General features: G+C 55.5%; 2 protein-coding genes across 6 annotated transcripts in view; one reads left to right on the top strand and one right to left on the bottom strand.

Moving 5' to 3' along the window:
- FYCO1 (FYVE and coiled-coil domain autophagy adaptor 1) overlaps positions 1-25,250 on the bottom strand; it is a 78,510-nt gene that overhangs the window by 15,588 nt on the left and 37,672 nt on the right. For all 4 annotated transcript variants that reach the window (XM_008260514.5, XM_008260515.5, XM_002713251.6 and 1 more), the window contains exons 14-15: positions 22,751-22,895; positions 4,095-4,190 (exon numbers count right to left, since the gene is read on the bottom strand). In XM_008260514.5, coding sequence (XP_008258736.4) covers positions 4,095-4,190; positions 22,751-22,895 — 241 coding nt within the window. The remainder of the gene's footprint in view (positions 1-4,094; positions 4,191-22,750; positions 22,896-25,250) is intronic.
- Positions 10,686-15,393, top strand: CXCR6 (C-X-C motif chemokine receptor 6). Of its 2 annotated transcripts, none has more exons than XM_008260513.5 (2): positions 10,686-10,925; positions 13,595-15,393. In XM_008260513.5, exons 1-2 carry the CDS (start codon positions 10,761-10,763, stop codon positions 14,636-14,638), a joined length of 1,209 nt encoding a protein of 402 aa, XP_008258735.4. In that variant the 5' UTR covers positions 10,686-10,760; the 3' UTR covers positions 14,639-15,393. The 2 variants fall into 2 exon arrangements, with proteins under 2 accessions (XP_008258735.4, XP_069907041.2); XM_070050940.2 differs by lacking the exon at positions 10,686-10,925 and adding an exon at positions 12,368-12,501.

The raw sequence follows: 25,250 nt of genomic DNA, 5'->3' as shown, positions 1-25,250 counted from the left end.
TGGCAGAGGCCAACACTGGCCTCCATTAGGTGTGGGAGTTGCACGACAAGGCTGTTAGAGCAGCCAGCAGAAAAACGCTTCCGCAAGAATTTCAAATATTTTTGAAACAAAGTAAAACAAACTCATACCACAGAAACAGAAGATATACATAAGAGGGAAGTGGAGCTTTTAGAACTAAAAAAAAAATACAATCATCAAAACAGACGATCCAAGGATGGGCTCCAGCAGAAGGAATGTAACTGCCCAACCTGAAGAAATGACTCAGCCGGTCAGCAGAGGGGAGAGGAAGGAGACGGGGAAAGAGCAGAGTCTCAGGGAGCTGCAAGACAACCAGGTTCTAACAACTGTCTCTCCCGTTTCTAACACTTCCCCTCCCGAAGGCAGAGGAAAGCAGGTTTCAATCTGAAAATATATTCAATGAAATGATGGCTAAAGACTTCTCAAATTTGGTAAAGGGCACAAACCTACAGATTCCAGCACTGAGCGTGCCCAAACCAGGAAGAGCACACGGAGATTCCCGCCGGGACCATCGGAATTCCACCTCTGGGGCCGGCACCGTGGCTCAGGGGGCAAGGCCTCTGCTTGCAGCGCCAGCATCCCACACGGGTGCTGGTTTGGTCCCAGCTGCTCCATTTCCGATCCAGCTCTTTGCTGGGGCCTGGGAAAGCAGTGGAAGATGGTCCAAGTGCCCGGGCCCCCACGTGGGAGACCCAGAGGAGGCTCCTGGCTCCCGGCTTCGGATCAGCTTCGCTAGGGCTGTTGTGGCCATTTGGGGAGTGAACCAGCGGATGGAAGACCTCTCTCTCTGTCTCTCCATCTCTCTGTAACTCTACCTCTCAAATAAACAAAATAAATCTTGAAAAGAGAAAAAGAATTATACCTCTGCAAACAGAAGACAAAGAAAAAAGTCCCGGAGGCGCCCGAGAGAAACGATGCGTTCCCTACGAAGGAGCGCTCATTTGAATGTCGGCGTACTGCCCACCTCATGCGGAGGCCAGAGGAAGGCACCATTTTGTGAAAGGAAGGAACGGCCAACTGTGAATTGTCTGACAAAATGTCCCTCAGCAATTTTGCTAAACCCAGCGGTGAGACGAGAAACCCAGAGCAGAGTGAGGGGGGCTGCTTTCAGCAGTGGAGCCCCCGCACCAACAGGCTAAGGAATGGGAGCCTGGGAGCCCCCACAGAAACGCATGGATGGTATTCAACACCGTTTCGCGGTGAGCCACGTTCGCTTTGACGGCCGCTAACTGCTGCTGCTGCGAGCAGCGCTGGAGGAACGCCCTGGGCGCTCTGTGTGCGTCCAGTCACCATTTCCTGAGAGCCTCTCCTCTGCCTGCGCGCACCCATCACTATTTCCTGAGAGCCTCTCCTCTGCCTGCGCGCGTCCATCACTATTCCCCGAGCGCGCGCCCCTCTGCCTGCGCGCACCCATCACTATTTCCCCGAGCGCGCTCCTCTGCCTGCGCGCACCCATCACTATTCCCCGAGCGCGTGCCCCTCTGCCTGCACGCACCCATCACTATTTCCCCGAACGTGCACCCCTCTGCCTGCGCGCACCCATCACTATTCCCCGAGCGCGTGCCCCTCTGCCTGCGCGCGTCCATCACTATTTCCCCGAGCGCGCGCCCTTCTGCCTGCGCGCGTCCATCACCATTTCCTGAGCGCGCGCCCCTCTGCCTGCGCGCGTCCATCACTATTTCCCGAGCGCGCGTTCCTCTGCGCGCATCCACCATTTCCTGAGCGCACACTGCGACACAAGTCCCTGGGGCTGAAGGGAAGGCAGAGCGCGTGCACTTCCGGTGCCTCCTGCAGCCAAGCTGCTCCCCAGAAAGAGTAAACGACACCCCACCTTCCCTCACACCCTCAGCTAGTGGGCGGGTGAGCAGTCCAATTCCTCCTGTGTGGACTGACCTGTAATTCAGTGCGGGGTCTGACAAGCAGGGCCCAGGGATCACGGGAGAACTGGCTCAACACCGCATCTACTCGGATCCTGCAGGAGGTGCTGCGGCGCCACCTTCCCAGTGTCTGACCTCACCCCTGCGCTCTCTTGGCTGCCATCTGGCTGGAGGAAGCAGGGGTGCTTCCACCCCTCCGAACCGCTCTCCCCACTGCTGCCCCCACCGCCTCTGCCCACAGGACAACCACGGTGCTCCCTGTCCACAAAGAGATCACACCACGTCACTGTTCTGCTCCAAACCTAGTTTTTGGGCTCCCCATCCCCCCAGACTAAAAGCCAAAGCCCTCACAGCGGAAAACAGGGCCCTGTGTTCCCTCTCCGACTATGCCTCCCTCGGTCTCTGCTGTGGCCTTCACTGTGCCAGCTTCAGGCCTTTGCACTGGCTGGCTGGCTGCCTGGAATGCTCTCCCTTCAGACACTGGCTGGCAACTCCTTCTCTTTCACACCTCATGTCCTCGGTGACACCCTATTTAAAACTGCAAACGCCTCTCCTCTTATCCTACTCTTGGTCCGGTCTCTGCCTTAGGAAGCACCACCTGAAACAAAGTACATGCCACATGTCTACCTGTGCTGCTGGTCAGTCCATCACCCCTGCTTTTATCTGTTTTGTTCACGATGTGCTCTGAACACCCAAGGCAGGGCTTGGCACCCAGTAGGGTGTGAAGAAACACCTGTGAGCGAATCCACCTGATGACTCGTGTGCAGCCACTGCACACAACACTGGAGAAACCCATGACATGGGAACACACATGCAACAACCAATGTACAAAGACTGCAGATTCAGTTGCAGAGTAGTTGTCTATATCAAGAAATTATGATGGGGCTGGTGCTGTGGTGTAGTGGGTAAAGCCACCGCCTGCAATGCCAGCATCCCTTATGGGCGCTGGTTCAAGTCCAGGCTGCTTCACTTCTGATCCAGCTCTCTGCTATGGCCTGGGAAAGCAGTGGAAGATGGCCTAAGTCCTTGGGCCTTTGCATCCACGTGGGAGAATGGGAAGAAGCTCCTGGCTCCTGGCTTCGGATTGGCACAGCTCTGGCCATGGTGGCTAACTGGGGAGTGAACCAGTGGATGGAAGATCTCTCTCTCTGTCTCTCTGCCTCTGCATCTCTGTAACTCTGCCTTTCAAATACATAAATCTCTTAAAAAAAAAAAGAAATTATGTATAGATAGGGTCTGGCCTCCATATCCAGGGCTTCCACCTCTGTGGCCTCAATCAACTACAGGCGGGCCAGAATTCTTCTTTACAAAACTGCATGGGGGTAGGCATTTGGAGCACGCCCACGCCCCACGCTGGAGTGCCTGGGTTTGAGTCCCAGCTCTCCTCCCTGTTCCAGCTCCCTGCTACTGTGCGCCCTGGGAGGCAGCAGTGACGGCTCAAGTAGCTGGGGTCCTGCTCCCAGGTGGGAGACTGCAGGGTAGAGTTCTGAGCTCCTGGCTTTGGCCTGACCGAGCCCCGGCTACTGTGGGCGCGGGGAGGGAATCAGCAGTGAAGGAGGGTCTTTTGGTGTCTCTAGCTCTCTGCTTCTTGAGTAAATAACTTTTAAACACTGCACTTGTACTGAACAGGTACAGACTTGTTCTTTATCAATATTCCCTGAGCAATACAGGACGGCGACTATTTACATGGCATTCACACTGTGCTAGGTGCTGTAAGTCAGCCAGAGGTGACTCAAGGCACGCAGGACCATGTGAACAGCTTATGTGCAAACGCTGCACATCTTCTACAAGGGACTTGAACGCTGCAGGTTTTGGCACCCGTGGGGAGTCCTGGAACCAACTCCCAGAGGATCCCGAGGGACGAATCTACGTGCAGAGAAGCCTGGAGGGCCGCAGCCTGGTCTGCTCACGTCCCTGTGCCCTGCCTGCTACAATGCAAACGCACTGTTCTCACAGCAGGAAAACCAGTGTCGCCTGCAGTAGGACAGCGATGGCTACCCGGGGCCCAGGGAACTTTCCAGGGTGGCGGAACTGGTCTGCATCTTAAGTGTGGCGGTGACCTGTCAACACCGAGGCACAGTGTGCTAGGGACTGTGAATCTTAACTATAGACATTCTACCTGAGGAAAAGCCAAGCCCGGATGGGGGCGCTGTGGGTGCCACGTTCTGGCCTCGGCCGGGAAGGGCGGCTGCCACTTACATGAGCTCGCCGGACTTGAGCAGGCAGATCTCCGCGTCCTGCCCCACGGGCGCATCCTCCGTGTCCTCGGGGGTGAGCGAGTTGGACGTGGTGTCCCTGAAATGTTTTAAAAGAGAACACAGCCGTCAGCCACCCAGCGCACCAGCTTCCGTACCTGACACCCACAGCCCTGGTGTCCCGCAGCCCCTCAGAACGCATGTGTGACCCTCACACCATGGAGACCGTGCCCGAGGCCCCGGCAGACTCCACAGGAGGTGGGAGGCACAGGGGCTGCTGCAGCGACTGTCTTCCCTGGGGGTAGGGGACAGCGTGAGCAGAAACACAAAGCGCCGGCTGAGCTACTGCCACAGGCCAGGTTACCAGCACCTGATCCTCAGTGCCAGCCCATGACGGAGACGCCTGCCCTGCTCTGCCTCGGCACAGGAACAGGAAACAGGTGCCCGGGGCTGAGGGGGTAGGCAGTGGTTAGGGTCAGGAGGGCGGTGAGGGGACAGGGCTAAGCACAACGTGGGCAGAGCTGAAGTCCGTCTCCTCCTTCCCTCTCAGCCCTATCTGATGAGCAGAGACAGCAGCAGCCCCCTGTCAGCGGGGACACGTTCCCAGGCCTCACTGGTGCCCGAAACCACCGAGAGCACTGAGCTCTCCACCTTCATCCAGAATGGCGTGCGATTTCGCAGTTGCCAAGTTCCCTTCTAGTGTTTTCATGTAGTGTTTGTGGACCCTGCTGAGGGCAGGTAAGTGAACTGGGGAAAGCAGAACCATGGACGGGGGAGGGGAACTACTGTACGGCCACGCCACAGGGCCCCAGCTGTGTTCCAGGGGACATCAGTGCCAGGGAGGCGAGTCCCCTACACTGTGCCCCGCGCGGCAGACCAAGGCTCCACCACACACTGCAGTCAGGAGCCTCTGAAATTCTACCTTGCGTGTTCTGTATTTATTTGCCTATGGAACACCTCAGCACCTGCTGACTCGCTAATCCTTACTGGTGAGGCCCAGAGGCCCAGGATGTTCTTGGACACAGGGCTGGAGCCGGAAGTGGAGGCTCTGACTGTCGCTTGGGCTCTCCCTGCCGGGCAGGGCCCCAGGGAGCTTGGCCAGTGGCTCATGCAATTTCAAGGACCAGCCAGCGCCACTCCCTATCTGCCAAAGAGGAAAACTGGCTTGCCCACATGAAGGACTTAATGAGGACAACCTCCCAACCAGCAATGCCTCTTCCCAAAATGGTGCAACAACCCCCTTCCCAACAGCCCTGGAGAGCTCCCCCCAAGAGTCCCGAGGGTAGGATACAATGTGCCCCCCCGTGCCACACCCAGTTCCTCCTGGGTTCCTCTGGGTTCCTCTTGCCCAGCCAATCCCTGGGCTCTTGCCAGCCTGGCCTCAGGTATGTTTACTCCAGCCTCACCTGCCCTCTATAGCCCCTGGGCACCATGGGAATTCACTCCTGACCTGCCTCCAGCTGCGGAGAGCTCCCTGAGATATGAACGCGTGCCCGTGCTGGGTTAGGCACTGCACTAGACACAGGAAGGGCCCTCGCCCACCACCGAGGCAGACCAGGGCGCGTCAGGTGCAGCAGCACAGGCAGGGCAGCCGGCCAGCAGCAGGCGCCCTGGGCACGAGCCGAGACGGCCCTCCTCCTTCACAGCCGCTCAGGTACCGCGCGAGGCTCCGTCTGGACTGCGGCCATGACTCGTGCTGGGAAGCGGGTGCACTGTGAGGGTGGCTGACCGGGGATGGCCGTGCTGCAGAAGGGTTCCACGGCTTCCTTAGTGAACTGCCAGATCACGGAGCCCAGAGCCCCTGTGAGTCTGGGACCTGCACATCTGTGGGAGGTCAGGGATGCAAAGGAGAGGGCAGGGGAGCCGCCTCAATGCTTGCGGAGCTTCTGCTGGGGAGTGCAGCTGCAGGCACTGCTGCTGGCGTTTCAATGCCAGGTGCACAGACGTGGGGGTGAGATGCTCCATCCTGCCACAGGGGGGAGCACTCACACCACAGCGCAGGGCGTCCCTGTGCTGGGTCTGAGGGCTGAGGCTCTTTGCTCAGTCAGCAGGATCCCCAGAAGTCCCATTCGGGCATCCAGGAACATCTGTGTAACACCCGGTGCACCTGCAGCAACAGCACCACCCCAAGGGCCCATGCTTGAAGGTGACTGGTGGCTGAGGCTCCGAGATGACACAGAGCATCTGCAGCCTGTTCCCACCCTCCAAGCCCCCAGCCCACACTCCTTCCTGCACCCTGTGCACACCGATGTCACAGCCCTGGTCTCAGTGGCCTTACTCATCTGCCTCTGGGTCTTTTTTATTTTAAGGATGTGTTTTATTTATTTGAAAGGCAGAGTTACAGAGAGAGAGAGAAGGAAAGAGAGAAAAAGAGAGAGAGAACAAACCATCTGCTGGTTTGTTCACTCCCCAAATGGCCACAGCAGCCAAGCTGGGCCAGGCCAAAGCCAGAAGCCAGCAGCTTCTCCTGGGTCTCCCTCATGGGTACAGGGGCTCTAGCACTTGGGTCATCTTCTGCTGCTTTCCCAGGCACATTAGCAGGGAACTGGATCAAAAGTGGGGCAGCTGGGACTTGAAGCGGTGCCCATATGGGATCCCAGTACTGCAGGTCAGCCCCTGCCTCTGGGTCTTACATCCCCCTTGGCCACGAGCTCCTTGGCCATGCAGGGCGGCCTCATCTCACTTGCTTCCATCCTAGTCCCAAGTGCACATACCATAAACGAGACACGACACAGGGCAGGACAAGAAACATGGAAAACTGCAGTTGCTTCTCCCCATTTCCCCTATTTAGGATAAACGGTGCCCCTGGTCTGTAGTCCCCTCTTCCTCTTCCTCCCCCTCCTCTGGCCTCACAATGACAGACCAGCCCTGTCTTCCTCTGGGTAACCAGGGTAGCCTCCCCAGGCCCTGGGTGGATGGGTAGGTGATGCGGTCTCAGAAGTGATGATTAGGGACAGGGCTGTCTTCCAAAGGATGAAGTTGTGGGTCACTGCCCATTCAGTGGGCTGTGAAGCAACTGAGTAGGTTATGACCAACAGTGAGAGAGACAGAACAGAAAACGTCAATGTGATAATACATTGCAAGCTGCAAGGATAAATATTATTTTATGAAGCCTTTCTAAATTATGTGTACACATCGCGCTCAGCCCTCTGCCTCTCTGCTGAGCCGCCCGCCTGGTCTGACCAGGTGTATTCTCTCTACTCAACCATATAACCTCGCCCCCCCACCCCTGCCCCTCAGTCCGAGCAACTGCACTCTCTCAGGTCCTGTCTGGAGAGGTGCCCATCCGTCCTTACGGATGTCCCTTCCCTAATAAACCTTGCTATTTTACCTCCCACTACTCTCTGTCTCACGCCTGAATTCTTTCTTGCGCGAAGACAAGAACCCTGCAATTTCTCTGGTAATAGCTCATGTCAGCAGCCCCCGGAGAGGGTTTCTTTCTCTGTTGATAAGATTTAATATATTCCCTCTCTCTGTAACTCTGCCTCTCAAATAAATAAAATATTTGTAAAAAAGGGGGAGCTCTGTGGTATAGCGGGTACACCCGCCTCCTGCAGTCCTGGCATCCCATATGGGCACCGATTCAAGTCCCCGCTGCTCCGCTTCCGATCCAGCTCTCTGCTGTGGCCTGGGAAAGCAGTGGAAGATGGTCCACGTCGCTTGGGCCCCTGCACCCACGTGGGAGACCCGAAGAAGCTCCTGGATCCTGGCTTTGGATCGCCCCATTCTGGCCCTTGGGGCCCTCTGAGGAGTGAGTCAGTGAATGAAAGACCTCCCCTCCCCTCCGCCCATGCCTCTGCCTCTCTGTAACTCTGCCTTTCAAATAAATAAACCTTAAAAAAAATTATGTGTACACACATGCACACCTAGGTAGTCAGGTGGAGTGCATCTCTTACTGCAGGACGCAGTAGAAAATGTTTCAACAATTGTTAGAGAATGTCAAGGGATTAAAAAAACCATCATGATGGGCATCAAAAGCACAGCCACTAGAGGGCACCCTGGCTCCCACTACAGCCACTTCCTCCACCTGCACTGAAGTCAGTTTTCTCAGAAAGGTGGATCAACTCTGCTCACAAGTGACTCCTGCCCGCTCCTGCTCTGCCATGGGACCTGCCACAGCTGATGGTGGCCTCGGACAGCTGATGCAGGCCACCTTTTCCTGCTGAGTCGCTGTCCCGGAGCCTCTCTTGAGCACGCATGCAGGTCCAGCGATTGCTCGTCCCCTGGGGGAGGTGTCCAGGTGCTCCCAGGCACCCTGCCGTGCACACACGTGCTGCTCCATAGCTGTCTGAGTGATGTGCCTCACAGGAAGGGGTTGTCTTTGTCTCAGATGCCCCCCAAGGAGGACATAACCAACGCTCCACTTGAGAACTGTGAGGTTAATGAGGCAAACAAACAGCATGACGCCCAGGGTCTGCAGTCCAGCAATCCACGCCTCTCTGGGTGAGGGCTCATGGCAGGAGCTGGAAAGCCTAGTGCCTCTCTGTCACTTGTTTTTCATTTCATCACTGTACAACTCCGGGCCTGCAGAGGGCCTGGGGGCAGGTGCCCAGCCTGTCTGGACTGTGGCTGAGAACAGAGAGGCCCCCAGGAAGTTCCCCCACCATCTTGCTGAGGGTCCTTCCCAAGGGCTCCGTCTACCTGTCCTCGCCAACCCAGCACAGGGACAGGTGTGGCTGCACCTGGCTCCCAGGGCGCCTCCAGGCCTCCAGCTCAGCCTCCCTCCGAGTCATCTCTGGCCAACTGGACAAGCCTTCAGCTGCACTCCACAACGCAGTCACCATGAGCCACACGTGACTGCTTAACACTTCAATTCCTCAGAAGCAAATGCAGCTGGAGAGGTGGCTCTTTGGCTGCCCTATCCACACTTGAAGTGCTGACACAGAACTCTGGCCCCCAAACCAACTGAGTGGCTCAGTCCCCTGAGCTTTGCTGCAAGTCTTCTGTGCTAGGATGCCAGGTTCTCAGACACACACATTCCCACACAGCCTGCAGCCAGGGCAAGCAGCAGGCACGCGTCTCTGTTCCCCCCGTGGCGCACAAGGAACTGCCGAGAGGAGCATGGCTGAGAGTCTGATAAGCCTCAGGCCGCTCTACTACGCAATAGGCTTGGCCTGAACTTCACGGTTGGCTTCTCCTTGCAATAGCCTCCTCCAGAGCGTAAAGATCCCAACTCGTCAGGCAGGCTTGCTCTAAGGTCTCTTTCAGAGGGCTGGTGCCTTGGTCCACTCTGTCCTCTCAAGTCCATCACCCGACCTTCCTGTGGCCACCTGTCCGCTGAGAGGTATTCCAGCAGCCTCGTGGCTCCTGCTCTTAACGAACGCTCCACCCACTCATATGAGTTTGTAGTAAAAGATCATCTGCATGAGTTCACTCAACAAAGGCCTGAAACCCACCAGAGGGCTTTAGACCGCTTACCAGGCCCCTGGGCAGCTCTGTCCTCAGAAGAGTAGGGCCCTGGCTTTGCAGTCAGCACAGACCCCGTGTGCCCTCCCCCCGGGCAAGCTCTTCATCGGACCTCCTGCTTACTCGAGGGAGCAATCCAGCCCAGGGCCCGGCTCGTGGTAAAACCGGTGTCAGTTTCTAGGTCCTGGGGCTGCTCCTGCCCCCAGTCCCAGTCCCTGACTCCTGCCCTGAGGAAGAGCCGCACCCAAGGTGTGCCCAGCAGGTGGGCACAGTGGCAGCACTGGGGGAAGCATCTGATGAGGAGTGCCAGGCAGGGGAGGGAGGTCCGACACGCGGGCAGGTGGGCAGCTGCTTCTGGCGGACACAGAGTCCACACCTCTACCCAGGGCCCTCTCCACCAGGAGCGGCTGGGGAAGGTGGCTCAGGCAGACATCGCTCTGATTCTTGCCCTGCTGGTGAGTTACTACACTGGCTCACGGAGACGAATCACTAGAGTTAATCTGGGAGACTCCCAGGGTGGAGCACACCCCAGGTATCTGGACGATTCCCTCCAGGATGGGAGGGTCCCTGCTGCCAAGGCGCCTGAGAGGTGACGGTTTAGGTCACGGGGGTGGGGAGCATCCAGCCACGGGCCATGGAAGTCCTGTGAGATCATTTGGTCTGGGCCTACCAACCCAACTGCTGGAGGGCCTGGAAACTCAGTAAATCTAGAGCAGGATAATTTTTAGGGTGATAATGTTGTATGGCCTGTGAATCCATGTTCCAAATGGCCCCTGGCAGAAACATGTTTCCTACCTCCTGTAGGTGGGGCTGCCCAGGCCCTATGGCACACCTGTCACCCAGACGCCCCTGATCCTTTGGTCTGGCCCTGATGGAGCCCTGAGTTTCTATCTTCCAAATGCCAGTTGGCTATCAGCTGTGCACACATGAGGCTGTAATTTCAGCTATGGTCCTCAGTATTCTCACTCTGCAGGTCAGAGGACCAGGTATGTGGGAGTGCGTGCACACACAGACCCCAGCCCACAGTGTACACCTTGCACTGGCCCAGCCCCAAACAGTTCCAAAGAGATGCATGGCTAGCAAATGAAATAATCTTAAGAGACAAATGCCCCTGTCGTCAGGGGACTGCCAGAGCCAACCCTACTCACTGCTCCCCCTGGTTTACAAACAAAACCCTCTCAGGGCCCGAGAGAATAAGCTCCAAACGAGGAGAGGAGGACTGTCGGGATCTCTGGGCCCCCGAGTACGCAGCTGCAGGCTGGTCATGTGGATTCTGAGCTACAGGATGCGGGTGGCGTGGGTCTGCAGAGCAACCAGCCGAGGGCTCTTAAACACTCGGCGGAAACCTGGCCCACATCACAGGAGTGGAGGTGGCAGTGGCCTCGTGAGCAAGCTCATCTCTGGAACCACGGCCAAGGCGCCTCTGCTGGTGAGTCATTTCTCTTCCCCCTCATGCTGAAGACAGAGGACTGACCCCAGGCACGGCCAGGGTTCCCAGCCTCACGCCTGCAGCAAAGCACAGGGTAAAACGGGCAGGCTACAGTGCTCAGCTGCTCTCGGTTCAAAATCCATCCCTGCCACTGGTGGGAAAGCTGATGGCGCTGATGGCGCTGAAGGCAACGGGGCCGGCAGAGCCGCCCAGGGAGTCGGGAGTCACTGCCGAGATTTGCTCACTGAATAATCTCCGTTTTCCTTTCTTTTCCACTCTGCAAGACAAGCTGTGAGCACAGCTGACTTCACTTTTTCTAAACAATATATAGTAACAGACTGCTGGAGAAACTTTGGAAACTACAGAAAAATAGCACGGAGGGGAGGAAATAAGTTGGCCATAATTCCACCAGCCGCAGGCCGGCTGTGGATGACGTCTGGTCATTTTTCTATGCTTTTGAAGAGTCAAAATTCTAATAGTTTACCATGCATTCTTAAACCAGGGTCCCCAGAATGCACAGCAGAGGGAGTCCAGGGTTCTCATGAGCCCCGGGGCCATGGGCGTTTGTGTATAGACTCCAGGGGACACTGGAAAAGCTCATGGAAAATGCACGTTTTCCCTGGATCCGGGTCGTATTTCTGAGGGAAGGTCTGAGTGGTTTATGAGATTCTCACAGTGAGAATCTTAGAGGTTTATGACTGAAAGAGTTCAAAACCATCTATTATCTAAAATAGTAACAGGTAATACTTATTTTGCATATTTACTTTGTGTTTCATTGTCTTGCACAATTTAAATGTACTACATTTTTCAAGTTAAAAGCAAATCCTAAATGTTTCAGTCATATTCTATTTTATGTCTGAATTATAAGTTGCTTCATTGCTTATTTATTATCACTTTTATGCCACTTCCAAAGTTGTAGGTTATTATTTTATTTTCAGAAATCAACATAGGATTTTGATTATAGAAAAAAAAGAAATACATTATTTTAATCTTTTCTGTAAGGGAAAGTGACTTTTAATACTTTATCTGCCTAGAACTGTCCAGCCTCAATCTGTTAATGTAAGTTGATCAATTACCACAAAGGAATCTGCATGGGCTTTTTGTGTTGAACGTGCAGTGCGGGGGTGAGGGCCCAGCTACAGGCGGAACAGGATGCTACAAAGAAAGGTCAGAGTGAGTTCGGCAATAATGGACAGCTGGACATGCCTCTCGAGAAAAGCAAAGCTACCAGTTTCAGATTTGAAACGATAACAAGATGTTTTTGTTCTTGTGTGAAGTAATAACACACCCACCGCATCGTCTGCCCTACTTACTCCATGCCTCAGACAGCTATGGGCCAGAGCCTGCCGGCTGCCCTATCACCCTGGCAGATCTAGCACCTCGCGCTCAGGGTGCAGGGGCTGCTCAGTGACGAGCGGTGCCCCAAAGGGCAGGTCCTCAGCAGAGACGGAGGCAGGCAGCAGCAGCAGCGCCGCCACTGTTCTCAGCTACACAGTCTCTGAGAGGACGAGAAAGGCCAGACAAGCTCACTCTCATCTGGGCAGTCAATATTCCGACTCTGCTGGACTTCACAGAGGTACCGTCCAAACTCCTGCTGTTCTTCAAACAGTTCTCTGAGGTGCTGATGAGACAGGGCCCCGGGTCCCTGGAAATGAGCCTTTGGGTGCTGAGTATCTGCAGGTCAGAGGCAAGGTGGCCACAGCTGCCCCTGCACCTCTGTCACAGGTTACATCACCCTGTGTCCTGTGTGGTCAGAGGGGAGCGAGAGCCTTGCGGGGCCAGAGCCCTGGCCAAGACAGCCAGCCACTGGGTCTCTGCTGCAAGCCCAGCTCATGGCTTCGCGGCCTTTTGGCTAAGGTCAAGTATAGCCCACCCATCTGATGTCCTGCTTCACTGGGGTTCTCCATTGTTAAGAGACCCCTAACGCCTAGCCTGCTCATCACAAAAGCTAAGGCAATATTCCCTTCCTGGGAAATCTACCTTGTAAGAGATTCCTGGAGATGAAAGAGTCTTCAGGATACGAGGCTCTGATGGGAGAATGTGGTAATGGTGACAGACGATAAAGGGCAAAGTATGGGCTAGGACAGGAACAGAACGGCCCCTTCCCTGGCCATGACAGTCGTCAGCCACCTGCTGGGCAGCCTGGGCTCTGCTAGCACTTGTTTCCCCATCAGTGAGTGGCCTTCGTAAATCGAGGCAACTGGGAGGAAGAAAAGGCAAGGACTGCCCCCCTCCCAGGCCCAGGAGTCCTGGTCACCCCCATATACCCCTGCTCCCCGGGGACCTTCGACAGGGGGGCGGGTCCTGGAAGGGGCACTGCCTTGGCCTTCAGAGTTTAACAGAAGAGGGCCAGAGGTGAGTGGGCACCTGCTGTGAGGCGTGGGAAGGTGAAGACAGGTGAGCCCACTGGCCAGCGTGGTGGCTTCTGCTCTGAAAAACGAGTTCAACAGAATGTTCAATAGAATGTGCGTGGGGGTCTCCTGTGAGCTCTCTCCAGGAAGGGTGAGACCCTGAGAATTTTAAGGCAAAAAGAGTCCCTCACCCAGCTGCAGTCATTTCCCAAGGCACGGCTGTCTCCAGGGGACTCTGCAGTGCTGTTACTGTGCACAGCAGTGGGAAGGGGGTGCCTCCCTCTGCCCCAAGCCTAACTGCTGGGCTTTGGCTCACAGGTGTTTGTCGGAGGAGCCACCACGATGGAGGAAGAGTACTCCGACCCTGGCTTCTTCAACTCCACAGACAGCAGCCAGGAGCAAGAGTGCTTCTTACGCTTCAGGAAGGTCTTCGTGCCCTGCGTGTACCTGGCGGTGTTCACCTGCGGCCTGATAGGCAACTCCCTGGTGCTGGTCATCTACATCTTCTACCAGAAGCTGAAGAGCCTGACAGACGTGTTCCTGATGAACCTGCCCCTGGCCGACCTGGTCTTCGTCTGCACTCTGCCCTTCTGGGCCTACGCAGGCCTCCACGAGTGGGTCTTTGGCGAGCTCATGTGCAGGACCCTGCTGGGCATCTACGCCATAAACTTCTACACGTCCATGCTCACCCTCACCTGCATCACCGTGGATCGCTTCATTGCAGTGGTTCAGGCCACCAAGGCCTACAACCAGCAGGCCGCGCGGAGGAGCTGGGGCAAAGCCATCTGCGTGTTCATCTGGGTGGCCTCCTTCCTGGTTTCTCTGCCGCAGATGATCTACGGCAGTGTCCTGGACCTCGACAAGCACGTCTGTGACTACCACAACGAGAAGATTTCCACCATGGTTCTTGCCACCCAGATGGCTCTGGGCTTCTTCCTGCCACTGCTCGCCATGATTGTCTGCTACTCGGTCATTATCAGGACCCTGCTTCGGGCTCGCGGCTTCCGGAAGCACAAGTCTCTCAAGATCATCTTCCTGGTAGTGGCCGTGTTCCTGCTGACCCAGATGCCGTTCAACCTGGTGAAGCTCGTCCGGAGCACGAGCTGGGAGTACCACGCCATGACCCACTTCAGTTACGTCGTCGTGGTGACGGAGGCCGTCGCGTACCTGAGGGCCTGCCTGAACCCTGTGCTCTACGCCTTTGTCGGCCTCAAGTTCCGCAAGAACTTCCTGAAGCTCGTGAAGGACGCTGGCTGCCTCCCTTACCTGGGGGTTGCAAGTCAATTGAAGTCTTCTGAGGACAATTCCAAGACGTGCTCTGCGTCCCACCACGTGGAGGCCACCAGCATGTTCCAGCTGTAGGCCGAGGAGACGCACCTCCGGAACTTCCTGAGCACGGCTGTGCTTCCTGGACGCGATGAAGAAGGCTTTGTTTACAGCTTGTGCATTCCCACAGGGAAGAAACCAAACACCGGCTAGCTTAGAAGGCGGCTTCTCAGACGCGAACATACTCTGTTCTCTCCTGGAACCTCCAAGGGGCTCTACAATTTTTAAGGGCTTTCCTTCCTCCACCCCAAGAATGGTGATAACAAGGGGATGCCGTGTGACAAGTCTATGGTCTCAGGTACTCCTTGAGTGGGACTGAAGGTCACAGATAGGAACAGAGTCGACAAAGCTGTTGAGGGTCAGGGGAGATGAGGACCCTTCTGTCTCCTGGGCAAGCAGTGGAGATGAGAAGGGCTTGTCCTCACGGCTCCCACCTCCCTCACCAGGCACCCTGCGGAAACGAGATCAGGCTCTGCTCACTGGGGGTCTGACTTTCGTACAGGGTGATGCGAGATGTGTTCCCTCTGACTGACATTGGAAGGACCAGCACCAGGGACTATAAAGAGGCTAAACAAATCGGATTGCCTAAACAAATCCAGAAGGCCACGGCACGCTAGAAAAACGTGAGAAACTGAGATCGAGGCCAATGCATCCAAGCGGCACTTTCGGATTGGCTTCTTGGGTGCCTCTGCTCCCTTAAAGATGAACTTTTCAGTGCCTGCCCCCTCACCCCCCACGCCAAACAGCATACGTTCCATGACCAGAAAATAAACACTTTTTACGAGTCTCTACACTGCTTGTCCCTCGTGTGCATTTTCTCCAGGGTGACATGTCTGGAATCTAGCAACAAGTCACTTCTGGGCTGGGAGGAAGTAAAGATCACTGCCCTCCTCGTTCACTGTGGTTTCCAGTCCCAGGCCCACAACAGGGGCCACCCTTGCCTGACTTCTGTGACAGGGCCACGGGATGAGGGGTTGCTTGAAATGGCAGACTTCTGTTCAACAAGCTTGAAGGTGCTCTGTAGGTTCATGCATCCCCAAATCACTCCCCCACTATGGAGAAACAACGGGCAACAGCTAAGCAGAATGCCCAGGGAGGCAGGCCCCATCGGGCTTAACTGTGTGGTTTGGGGGCTTGGGTGGGCAAGAGACCCGGGTGGAATCCCTGCCGCCCCCTGGGTGGGAAGCCCTGAGCGAGTCGCTAAACCTCTGACCAGCTGTTTCCTTTCTCTTTGGCGTCACCTGGATCATAGCAGAACCCACCGCTCACAGCTGGTGTGCAGGGGACCTCAGAGGTGCATACAAAGTCCCCGGCACAGTTTGCACCCTGGGTAAGGGGTTTCCAAAATGGCAGCAGTTGTTCATTCTTACAGATCTGGAAAAAAGGTAAGCCCTCTAGGCCAGCCCTGCAGGTCAGTGGGTGAGGAAGGGTCTGCTGAGTGCCTTCCCGAGGGGCATGGCAGGCCAGTGTACCCTGGGCCAGCCGAGCACAGGCCAGGCCCTGCAGGGCCCTCCAGACCTGGGGCACCACCCCAGAGGTCACTGACATGCCCCCACTGGGACCTCTCACTGGACTCAGGCCACAGGGGCCACCAAGTGCTTCCTCAAACAACGGCGCCTGCCCACTGCAGGGTGAGAGGGCTGACACGACGGACCTTCCTCTCCCTGGCTTCCAAGAGGGCTTCTGTCCCCCTGCCTTTGCACATCCACCTGAATGTGAAGCCTTGCATACAGAGGGGCCGCCAGTCTCTGGCTTGCCTGACACTGTCCCAGCCCTGGACGCAGAGGTCCTTGTGGGAAGGGAGAAGTAGACACGGCTCCGGGCTCTGCACAGGAAGAAGCGTGAGGGACTGGGAGGCAGGGCTCAGAACACTCAGACTGAGCTTGGAGATGCCCCCGCCCTGCCCCTGTGCACCTCTCTGGGCAAGTGCCACAGCCTCCCCAGGGCCCCACCCACACCACGGGTTGAAGACAGCCCTCCCTTTCAGGTGCTTGGGAGGCGAGAACAGTACACTCCATGGGCTATACTTGGGGCCTTCCTGGCCACGGCGTTCTCAGAGGACAGCTGCTGGGACCACTGGCCACCTGTCCCCAGGAAGAGCCCAGCGGCAGAAGCCCCCCCCCCCCCAGGCACCCCCTGCTCCCACACTCTCTGGGCCTTCCCTGCTGCACCTGGGTGCAGGGATCATTTTTCCAACTCCTTCCTGCGTTTGCATCAACACTGGCAATAAACACTGGCACTGCACGTGCAGGCTGCAGAGGGCCTACATGTCTGGACCTCGTTCCCTCCACACCACAGCCAAGGAAGCAGGTGACACTGCTGTTACGGTTCCATGCCACAGAGCAGGAGAGTGAGGTCACATCTGGGGCCGAATCAGCCCAAGCTCAAACTCGCTCCCCTCCTCCTCCACCTCCCCCCCGCCCCGCCCTTGGCTTTCCCTTCCGCTCATGCACAGCAGCACAGGGCCTCAAAGATCTGCAGTACCAGGAGGGCTGGGCGACGGAGTCAGGCTGCGTGTGGACCCTGCCTGAGGCCAGAGTGCCCGGGGTGCAGACTCCCCCACAGGGTCCCGACTCCTGGGGTACTGGTTGTGCTGAAGGGCTCCCGCCATGGTTAGAGACATGGCAGAAGCTGCAGAGTGCGCTGCCTGAGCTGCACGGAGCCAGGGGCTCCTTGGGAGTCCAGGTGTTCTCCAGGAGCACTCTGGAGATGGGAGATGGAGCCAGAGGCCAGAGAGAAGGAAAGGTTAAAGCCACCGCCAGTGAGAGGTGGGGACAGAGCAGAGAGCTGGGGGCTGGGAGTGGTCAGGGTGGCTGCTCCGATCTTCGACTCCAAGGGGCCCAAAGCAGCACCCCATTCCAGGTGCTCTGGCCTTCCTGGCCCAAGGGAATTGTGTGCTGTTTGGTAGGAGCCTGGCATCATCATCTTTCAGACAAAGCCAGCCCAGAGATTAAAACCTGCCAGAGCTCACGCAGCAGGGCCAGGGCTCCTTGCCCGCGAAACCGCATCTTTCTCTGCCCCCACATGGTTTCATGCGAGTGACAGGCCGCAGGGCACCCGCCAGCTCTGAATTCATCTGAAGGCGGAGACTGTGGGTTAGCCCAAAAACAAGGTGGCTTTCTAGCCTTAACCATGATCACCATATCCTGTTCTCGTTTCGTTTTTGAGATGCCAGGTATTGACTCTCCTGCTTGGTGAGGAATCCGGCAGACACCGGAAGCAAGCACCCATCCGGGAGCATCTGCTGGCCATTTACTATGTGGGTGGGTTCGGCGAGCTCACTTAGCGTCATCTAGAAAAGGTGATGAGGCCACAGGGTGCAGCAGAAGACAGGCCTGGCACAGCCTGGCCTCACCACTCAGTGTCACACATCCCGAAAACAACACACGTCCACTGTACTTGCAACCCCAACTCCCACCTCAGCTGCCTCCCAGCCCCGCTGCTGGAGCTGAGCCCCCAGTGAAGGGACTGAGTGCAGGGGGCTGAGCCCGGAGCACGGTGCCTGCAGGCCAGCAACCTGACCAGGTGCGTCTCACCTGGGAGAGCTCCTCACCACACACAACCTGTGCGCCTGGCCTAGAAGCAGCCATGACAGGGTGAAGGCTGTGCAGTGGCCATGGGAGTCAAAGCCTCAGGCCCTTGCCAGCCCTTGTCCTATATCCCAGCCTCATTCACCAGCTGACTGCCTGCCAGCTCAGCCCTGAAAACAGTACCATTCGAGCCGAGCTGGGGCCCTGGGTGGTCGCTCAGGGAGGCCACAGTGCCCTGCCAAGTCCCCCAAAAGGCTGGAATCAGGGACCCTCTCCTGTCTCACCACTGCCAGGAGGGAGCAGGCAAACAACTTATTCAGCCCTAAGCATGTGCTGTGTGCAGAGGCGGGGCCTTAGCGGCTACAGGTTCTAGGCGACGGGGCAATGGGAGGATGGGGCCCAGAGAAGACAGTGGAGCCAGCCCTTCCTTGGGTTGGAGGGAGGCCTCTGGGTCCAAAGCCTGGTCTTGACCCTCATAACAGTACAACCAGACTTCTGCTTCTTCTTCTTCTTCTTCTTTTTAAAATTTATTTATTTGAAAGGAAGAGTTACAGAGAGAGAGAGGGAGAGGCAGACAGAAAGACCTTCCATCTGCTGTTTCTCTCCCCAAATGGATGCAACAGCTGGGACTGGCCAGATTGATGCCAGGAGCCTGGAACGCCATCTGGGTCTCACAGGAGACCCAGAGTAATTGTGCTATCTTCCTCTGCATTCCCAGGTGCGCTAGCAGGGAGCTGGATTGGAGACAGCATAGCTGGGACTTGAACTGGCACTCACACAGGATGCCGACATTGTAGGTGGCGGCTTAACCTGCTGTGCCACAATGCTGGCCCCTCCAATCACTATTTCCTTGGCTCTTTCATGACAATGAATTTTTCCTGTTTGAAAATCCTTTCCCTTCTTGGCATCCATATTACCATTTTTCCTTTTATTTCTCTTGTTACTTTTTCTTTGTGTCTTCTTGCACTCCACGGGCAGGACTTGCCTCTTTCACTTCAGTTTGTGTATTTTCCCTTGGGCAATTCCACTCATTTCCCCAGCTTCACCTAGTGGCATTTGATTGATGTTTTTTTTAGATTCCTGCAGTCACATCTCCAAAGGTTGATGCATCCATACCTTTTCCCTCAGCACTTGCCTTGTGTATCCAATTCCTTGTTGAATTTCACCTGGATGTGCACAAGCAACTCAAATTCAACAAATCCCAAAATGAAATTATCTTCCTTCTCAACTTGTTCCTTCTTCTGCATTACCTATCATGCTTTGGGCTGAGCGTGAGAAATGGATCTCCCAGTTTCCAGAAGAAATACATAAAGGTCAACCACAGGAGACAGGGAAAAGCAGCCGCGGTTTACACAGTAGTCGGACGTTGCTCACGGTAAAACAGCCGATGTAAGAAGGCACCAGGAACGCCAGGATCAGCAGAATTACACACAGGGTCACTTTCCAGGGAAAATAATGGGAGCTGTTTTTCAATACTCCGAAGATTTCAAAAATGATGAGCTCACACATGGTGCAGGAAAATGCAAAAGTCACGGAGAAGATCGCCCACCCGTACAACATACTGTCATACCTCATATCCTCAACCAATTGGCACCTGAAGAAAAGCCACCCACACCCAAACAAAAGTACCTGGGGGGTCATCATGATGCTGGAGTTGTCAGGGAGCTCATGGAGAAGCGTAAGGAGGGCTCACGCCTTCACTTCCAACGCCCCAAGCCCACCGCACACTGAGGTGCCGGCCCCCTCACCAGCGGCCTACGCCCGGGGGCTGGCGCCCAAACGGGCCTTCCTTCTGCTTCTTGACCTGTGAAATGGCTGGGAACCCGTGCTCCTGAAGGGCTGTGCGGGCCTGTGTGAGGTCACAGGGCAGGGCCCCTGGACAGGGCAGCTGCTCTGGCGCTGCTCCCTCCTGGGTCACTTGCGTGCGTGTGCTTATTTCTATCTCTTTCCTGTCTCAAATCCAGGCCTCTGTATCCCCTGCCCTCACACCCTACTCTGCTTTCCCAAACTCTGGAGTTTTTGGTTGGGTCTTAGACTTACGAAGAAAAGGCTCACAAGAGAAAGCTACTAGGCGTGCTTGAGTTTGTCTCGAGCTAACTGACAAAGAGCAAAGAGGTGTCTGACCGCCTTGGAGGGCTGGCGCCTCCAGTGCGGCGACCCAGGTTTCCATCAGGCAGTCCCAGATCCGCCTTGGAGGCCAGGGCCAGTTTCCTTTCCTGGAGCAGTTCCTGATTTCCCAAGACCCAAACATGTGCATTTGTCAGCGGTCAGAAAGTCTTCTGTTTTTGTTCCTATTGGGAAAGGGGAAAGGGAGGGGGACAGAGCAAGGGGGGAGGGGGCGAAAGGGAGCTACCTTCCCAAGCAGGCCACAAGAGGCGGCAAGGCACCTTCAAGCCGAAGATGACCTCCCAGATCCCTGGGATCCTGGTCCTACCCTCCTTACCACCTGCCCACCACATTTGCCAGGTGAGGAAGGCAGAATGTGGCCTATGCGAACAGAATGGAGCAGGCCTGGGCACCTGGGGCAGGGGGTTGCGGAGAACACACTAGGCTCAAGGAGGCAGGGAAGGCTGCAGAGGGAAGAGCACCAGGAAGGCAGGGAAAGGCCAAGTCAAGAGTCACAGTGAGCAGAGGCTGCCATGGACTCACCGAACAAGTTGGCTTCACCCGTGCGGCCACAAGCGAGCTCAGTCCCTCATCAGGCGACAGAAGGCTTAACCAAAACCCACCCAGGAAGAGTGGAGGCAGAAATCCTGAGAGGGCAGTGTGACAGGTCAGCCCCCGCCCTCCCTGGGACTCTGGGCAGGAGGACAGGAAGGGAGACATCGCCGTGAGCTGGTAGGAGCATCACACGAGCCCCTAGCTGGCGGGAAAGCTGGGCCTGGGGAGCAGTCAGTCTGTGCTACAGAACTGCACCCGAGCCACCAGGGAGAGAAACACCTTTTCTTGTTTTCCTGCAGGTCCCAGGGCATAAATGTCTAATGCTTTAATATGGTAGCACTTTGTGATTTTTTCTTTCATGTTTTTAAAAACTGGCCCTTCGTGGGGGTGTTCTAGCACAACAGTTAAGGGGCCCAAATTCCATATCAGAGTGCCAGGCCTGCTTCCAATCCAGCTGCCTGCTAATGAGCACCCTGGGAGGCAGCAGCTCACGTTGTTCAAGCACTTGGATTCCTGCCACCCACACGGGAGACCTGGATGGAGTTCCAGGCCCAGCTCCTGTTGCAGGCATTTGCAGAGTGAACCAGTAGATGGAAGCTCTCTCTCTTTCTCATTCTTTCAAGTAAGTAAAATTAAATAAAAGAAATAAACAAAAAGTAGTGGTTTTGACACAGCTCTACTTGCAAATGCCACAGGAGAACAGAGGGCCGAGGGAGGGTAGATACTGAGGGACACCCACGCGGCTGGTGTTCCTGTCCCTCAGAGGCTGCCCCGACAGGGGACTGCAGCCTTCTCTCCGCAGCAGGCCCAGGCCACTAGTGATGAGGAGCGTAAGGCACATGAGTAGTAAGGCACAGCGTAAGGGCATGCTGGGGGAGCAGAAAGTCCCTGGGCTCCTCAGGGTGTAGGGTACCAGTCTCACCTTTGCATTTACTTCTGTTGGAGCTCTGGGGCTTTGGCGGGGCGCACCTGGAGCTCAAGGCCTCTGGAGCAAACGTTACCACCCAAGACAACTGCCCTGCCCATGGCATTGTTACCACGCCTGACCAGTGTTTCCAAAAAAGGAACTGAACTCGCACCTACTCACAGACATCTCTTGGCTTAGCGCATTTCCTGTCCTTCCTGCAACTGCCCCTTTGCAGCCCTCCCAGGCCCTAGCAGCCTGGCTCAGGGTGCCCAGGGCATATTCTGCTCCATGAGCACTCAGTCTCCGTCCCCTGGCAAACCAGGGAGGTCGGTGGTGCGGAACGCAGGGCCAGGAGCCTAGGGGCCCAGGAGCAGATTCTGCAAGGGCAGCACGACGCTCTGAGCAAAGGCCAAAGGCAGCACAGCAAGGGTGCTCAGTAAGTTGTGCCCTCTCCCCCAGCTCACATGTTCAAGCCCCGGCTCCCAGGACTCACACCGGGCCTGTACTGGGAGATGAGGCCTTTAAAGAAGTGAGGCAGTTAAAATGAGGCCATCCGGGAACCTGACCGTGGCCTTACAAGAAGGGATGAGGAGATGCAGCGAAGCACTTGGGGCACACCCAGGGACGACCATGTGCAGAGGCTGCAGGAGGGAGGGCAGCCATCTGCAGAGCAAGCAGAGGAGAAACCAGTCCTGCCAGCACCCTGACCCTGGCTCCCCAGGCTCCAGAACGCTGAGGACAGAATCTCTGGTTTAACGCACCCAGTCTGTGCAATCAAGTAAACGAACACCATCACTCAAGCCAAGAAACAGGTCTTCAAAGAGACTGCTGAAACCAGGGAGGCCCTCTGACATGGCGTAGCACTGACCCTGCCCCACACCCGGGGCTCTCCCAGGGCTCTGCCAAGCCTAGCACTGCCCCAGGGCACCCTCCCTCCCTCTAGCAAGACGGCCGATCCCACTTCGAGCTCTGTTTGCCAGTCCTCTGGTGAGGAAGCAGCGAGTCGGCCGTGCAGCGGGCACATGGGAAATAGGAGTGACATCTACTCACTGTTCAGCCACATTTGGGTCAAGAGAATCCGTTTCGGTGGGTGTTTCAGGCAAAGAAGAGCCGGACTCCTGTATCTGGCACAGCTCCTCGTCCGTGATGATGTCGAACACAGCATCATCTGGTGGCCTACAGTCGGTGCTTGCTCCTGGGGGGCAGAGGCGGGTCAGAGAGGAGATACACACACTGCTAGGCACAGCAGGGGCAGGCCTGACGTCAGCTGTGGGGGTGCCGCGTGCGGGACAAGCTTGGTGGTCACTCAACTGACAGCTGTTCTGTCCAGACATGAGAGAAATGCCTGTTGGGACATTCCAGAAAAGCAGAGCAGGGACCACAGATGAAATTGAACGTGCAACCTAACAGACATTTCTAAGTCAGGGGCTTAGAAAGGCTGACCTCATATAGGTTGTCTCAGGTCTCCTACTCAGAAGGAAAAAACCTACCGAGTTGTTTCGGGGAAAGACGGGAACAACAGTGAAAACCCCCTTCTGTGCCACTGAATCACAGCCAGTGCTGACGGCCTCTGGGGGCAAGAGTCTGCACTGCTTTCCTCACTCCGCTGCTGCTCTCCCTCTGTCAAGGCTGCAGCAGGCCCTGGGCTGCCAACCAGGGCCCCTGTGTTTGACCTCACAGCTTCTTGCTAGGAAGGCCACTGTAGGGATGCTGCTGTGCCAGCCACCCACGCACAGTCTCTAGCATAGGTCATGGAAAACGTTGAGGGCAGAGCTGAGGCAAAACAAAACAAAACAAAAAAATACGAAAGAAAGAAAGAAACCAATTAGCAGACAGGCAATGTCAGATAAAACCAAGTGATCTCAGCACACTGGCACGGTGCCAGTCTCTGTTGTCACTGCAACACAACACACACCAAGGAGAGCTCCTGGGCTGGCATGCAGAAAGAATGGTTCTGGTGAGATATGTGTCCCCAGCTACCTTACCACATGATTCCTGGGACAGGCTCTGCTCTACAGGGAATGTTCTTCCTCTTGTCTCCTGCCTGTACACTGGAAGGCTTGAGCCTTGGCTGAAAAGGGGATCATGGAGTGGTTTATTCATATAGGCCTAGCCACATCCCTGAACCTGCTTTCTGAGGCTGGCAGGGGGACAGGAAAGTGGGTGACAAGGATGCAAAATGATGTCCACTGAGAGAAATCAAAGAAACCCTAAGTGGAAAGCTATACCATGTTCATGGATGGGAAGAGTCAATTTTATTAAGATGTGAATTCCCCCTCAAACTGGCCTTGAGATTCAGTGCAATCCCACTGAAAAGCTCACATGCATTTTTTTTTTGTAGAAACTGACAAACTGATTCTAAGATTACATGGGAAAGCAAAAAACTTAGAGTAGCCAATACTTTGAAAGAAGATAAAATTGTTCTTCCTGATTTTAAGATGCTTTATAAAACAATGATAACCATAATAGTATGGCCTTGGTCAAAGCACACACACAGATAAATTGAATGCAACAGAAAGTCCAGTTACAGACTCACACATATAAGGTCAACTGATTTTCAACAAGGGTGTGAAGGCAATTTGATGGAAAAAGAATAGACTTGCAATTGGAGCCACAACTATGCACAAAAAAGAAAAGGATCACTGACCTAACTGTATAACCTAAAACTATAAAACTTCTAGAGGAAAACAGGAGATCTTTGAGTCCTTGGGTTAAGCAAAATTAGATGACACCAAAAGAAAAGAAAAATAGTTGGTATATTGAATTTCATCAAAATAATAAACTTCTGTTCTTTGAAAGAGACTTCTGCTCTTCCAACGAAAATAAAAAGACAAGCTATAGATAATCCATATCTGATAAAGAACTTGCGTTTGGAATATATAGAGGACTCTCAAAATTCAATAATGAAAAATATTTTTAAGTGGGCAAATGATGTGATGAAGATACAGATACCGCCCCCCCCCCCAACACACACACACTGCACAGTTCTTTGTACCCAACAAAATAATGGGGCCTGCCAGTTTCCCTGATGATCCATGTCAACAAGAGCAGAACTGACGAGGTCTCTAGAGGCCAGCCAGCATCCAGGCTGAGTCCCAGAGACAGGGAGCAGAGGGCAGTGGAGTCTGCTAGCAGCAGGTGAGCCTCGTGTCTGCCTCGCCCCTGCCAACTCAGCTCTGCCTGCCTCTGTGCCACACACAAAGTCTAGTTTCCTGAGGGCAGCCTGGGCTGGCCTGGGGGGAATCAAACCCCACTTCCTTTTATTGACTGAGTAGTGGGGAGGCACATGGGGAACATGTCCTCCATGGCCATTAAGAGAGTAAGAGCGGCCGGCGCCGCGGCTCACTAGGCTGATCCTCCGCCTTGCGGCGCCGGCACACCGGGTTCTAGTCCCGGTCGGGGCGCCGGATTCTGTCCCGGTTGCCCCTCTTCCAGGCCAGCTCTCTGCTGTGGCCAGGGAGTGCAGTGGAGGATGGCCCAAGTGCTAGGGCCCTGCACCCCATGGGAGACCAGGAGAAGTACTTGGCTCCTGCCATCGGATCAGTGCGGT

The sequence above is a fragment of the Oryctolagus cuniculus genome, chromosome 10 (assembly GCF_051225735.1).
Source record: "Oryctolagus cuniculus isolate XC-2025 breed Fujian yellow rabbit chromosome 10, ASM5122573v1, whole genome shotgun sequence".
NCBI lineage: Eukaryota > Metazoa > Chordata > Mammalia > Lagomorpha > Leporidae > Oryctolagus > Oryctolagus cuniculus.
The sequence above is the reverse complement of the archived record's forward strand: the minus strand, read 5'-3'. Positions and strand labels throughout refer to the sequence as shown.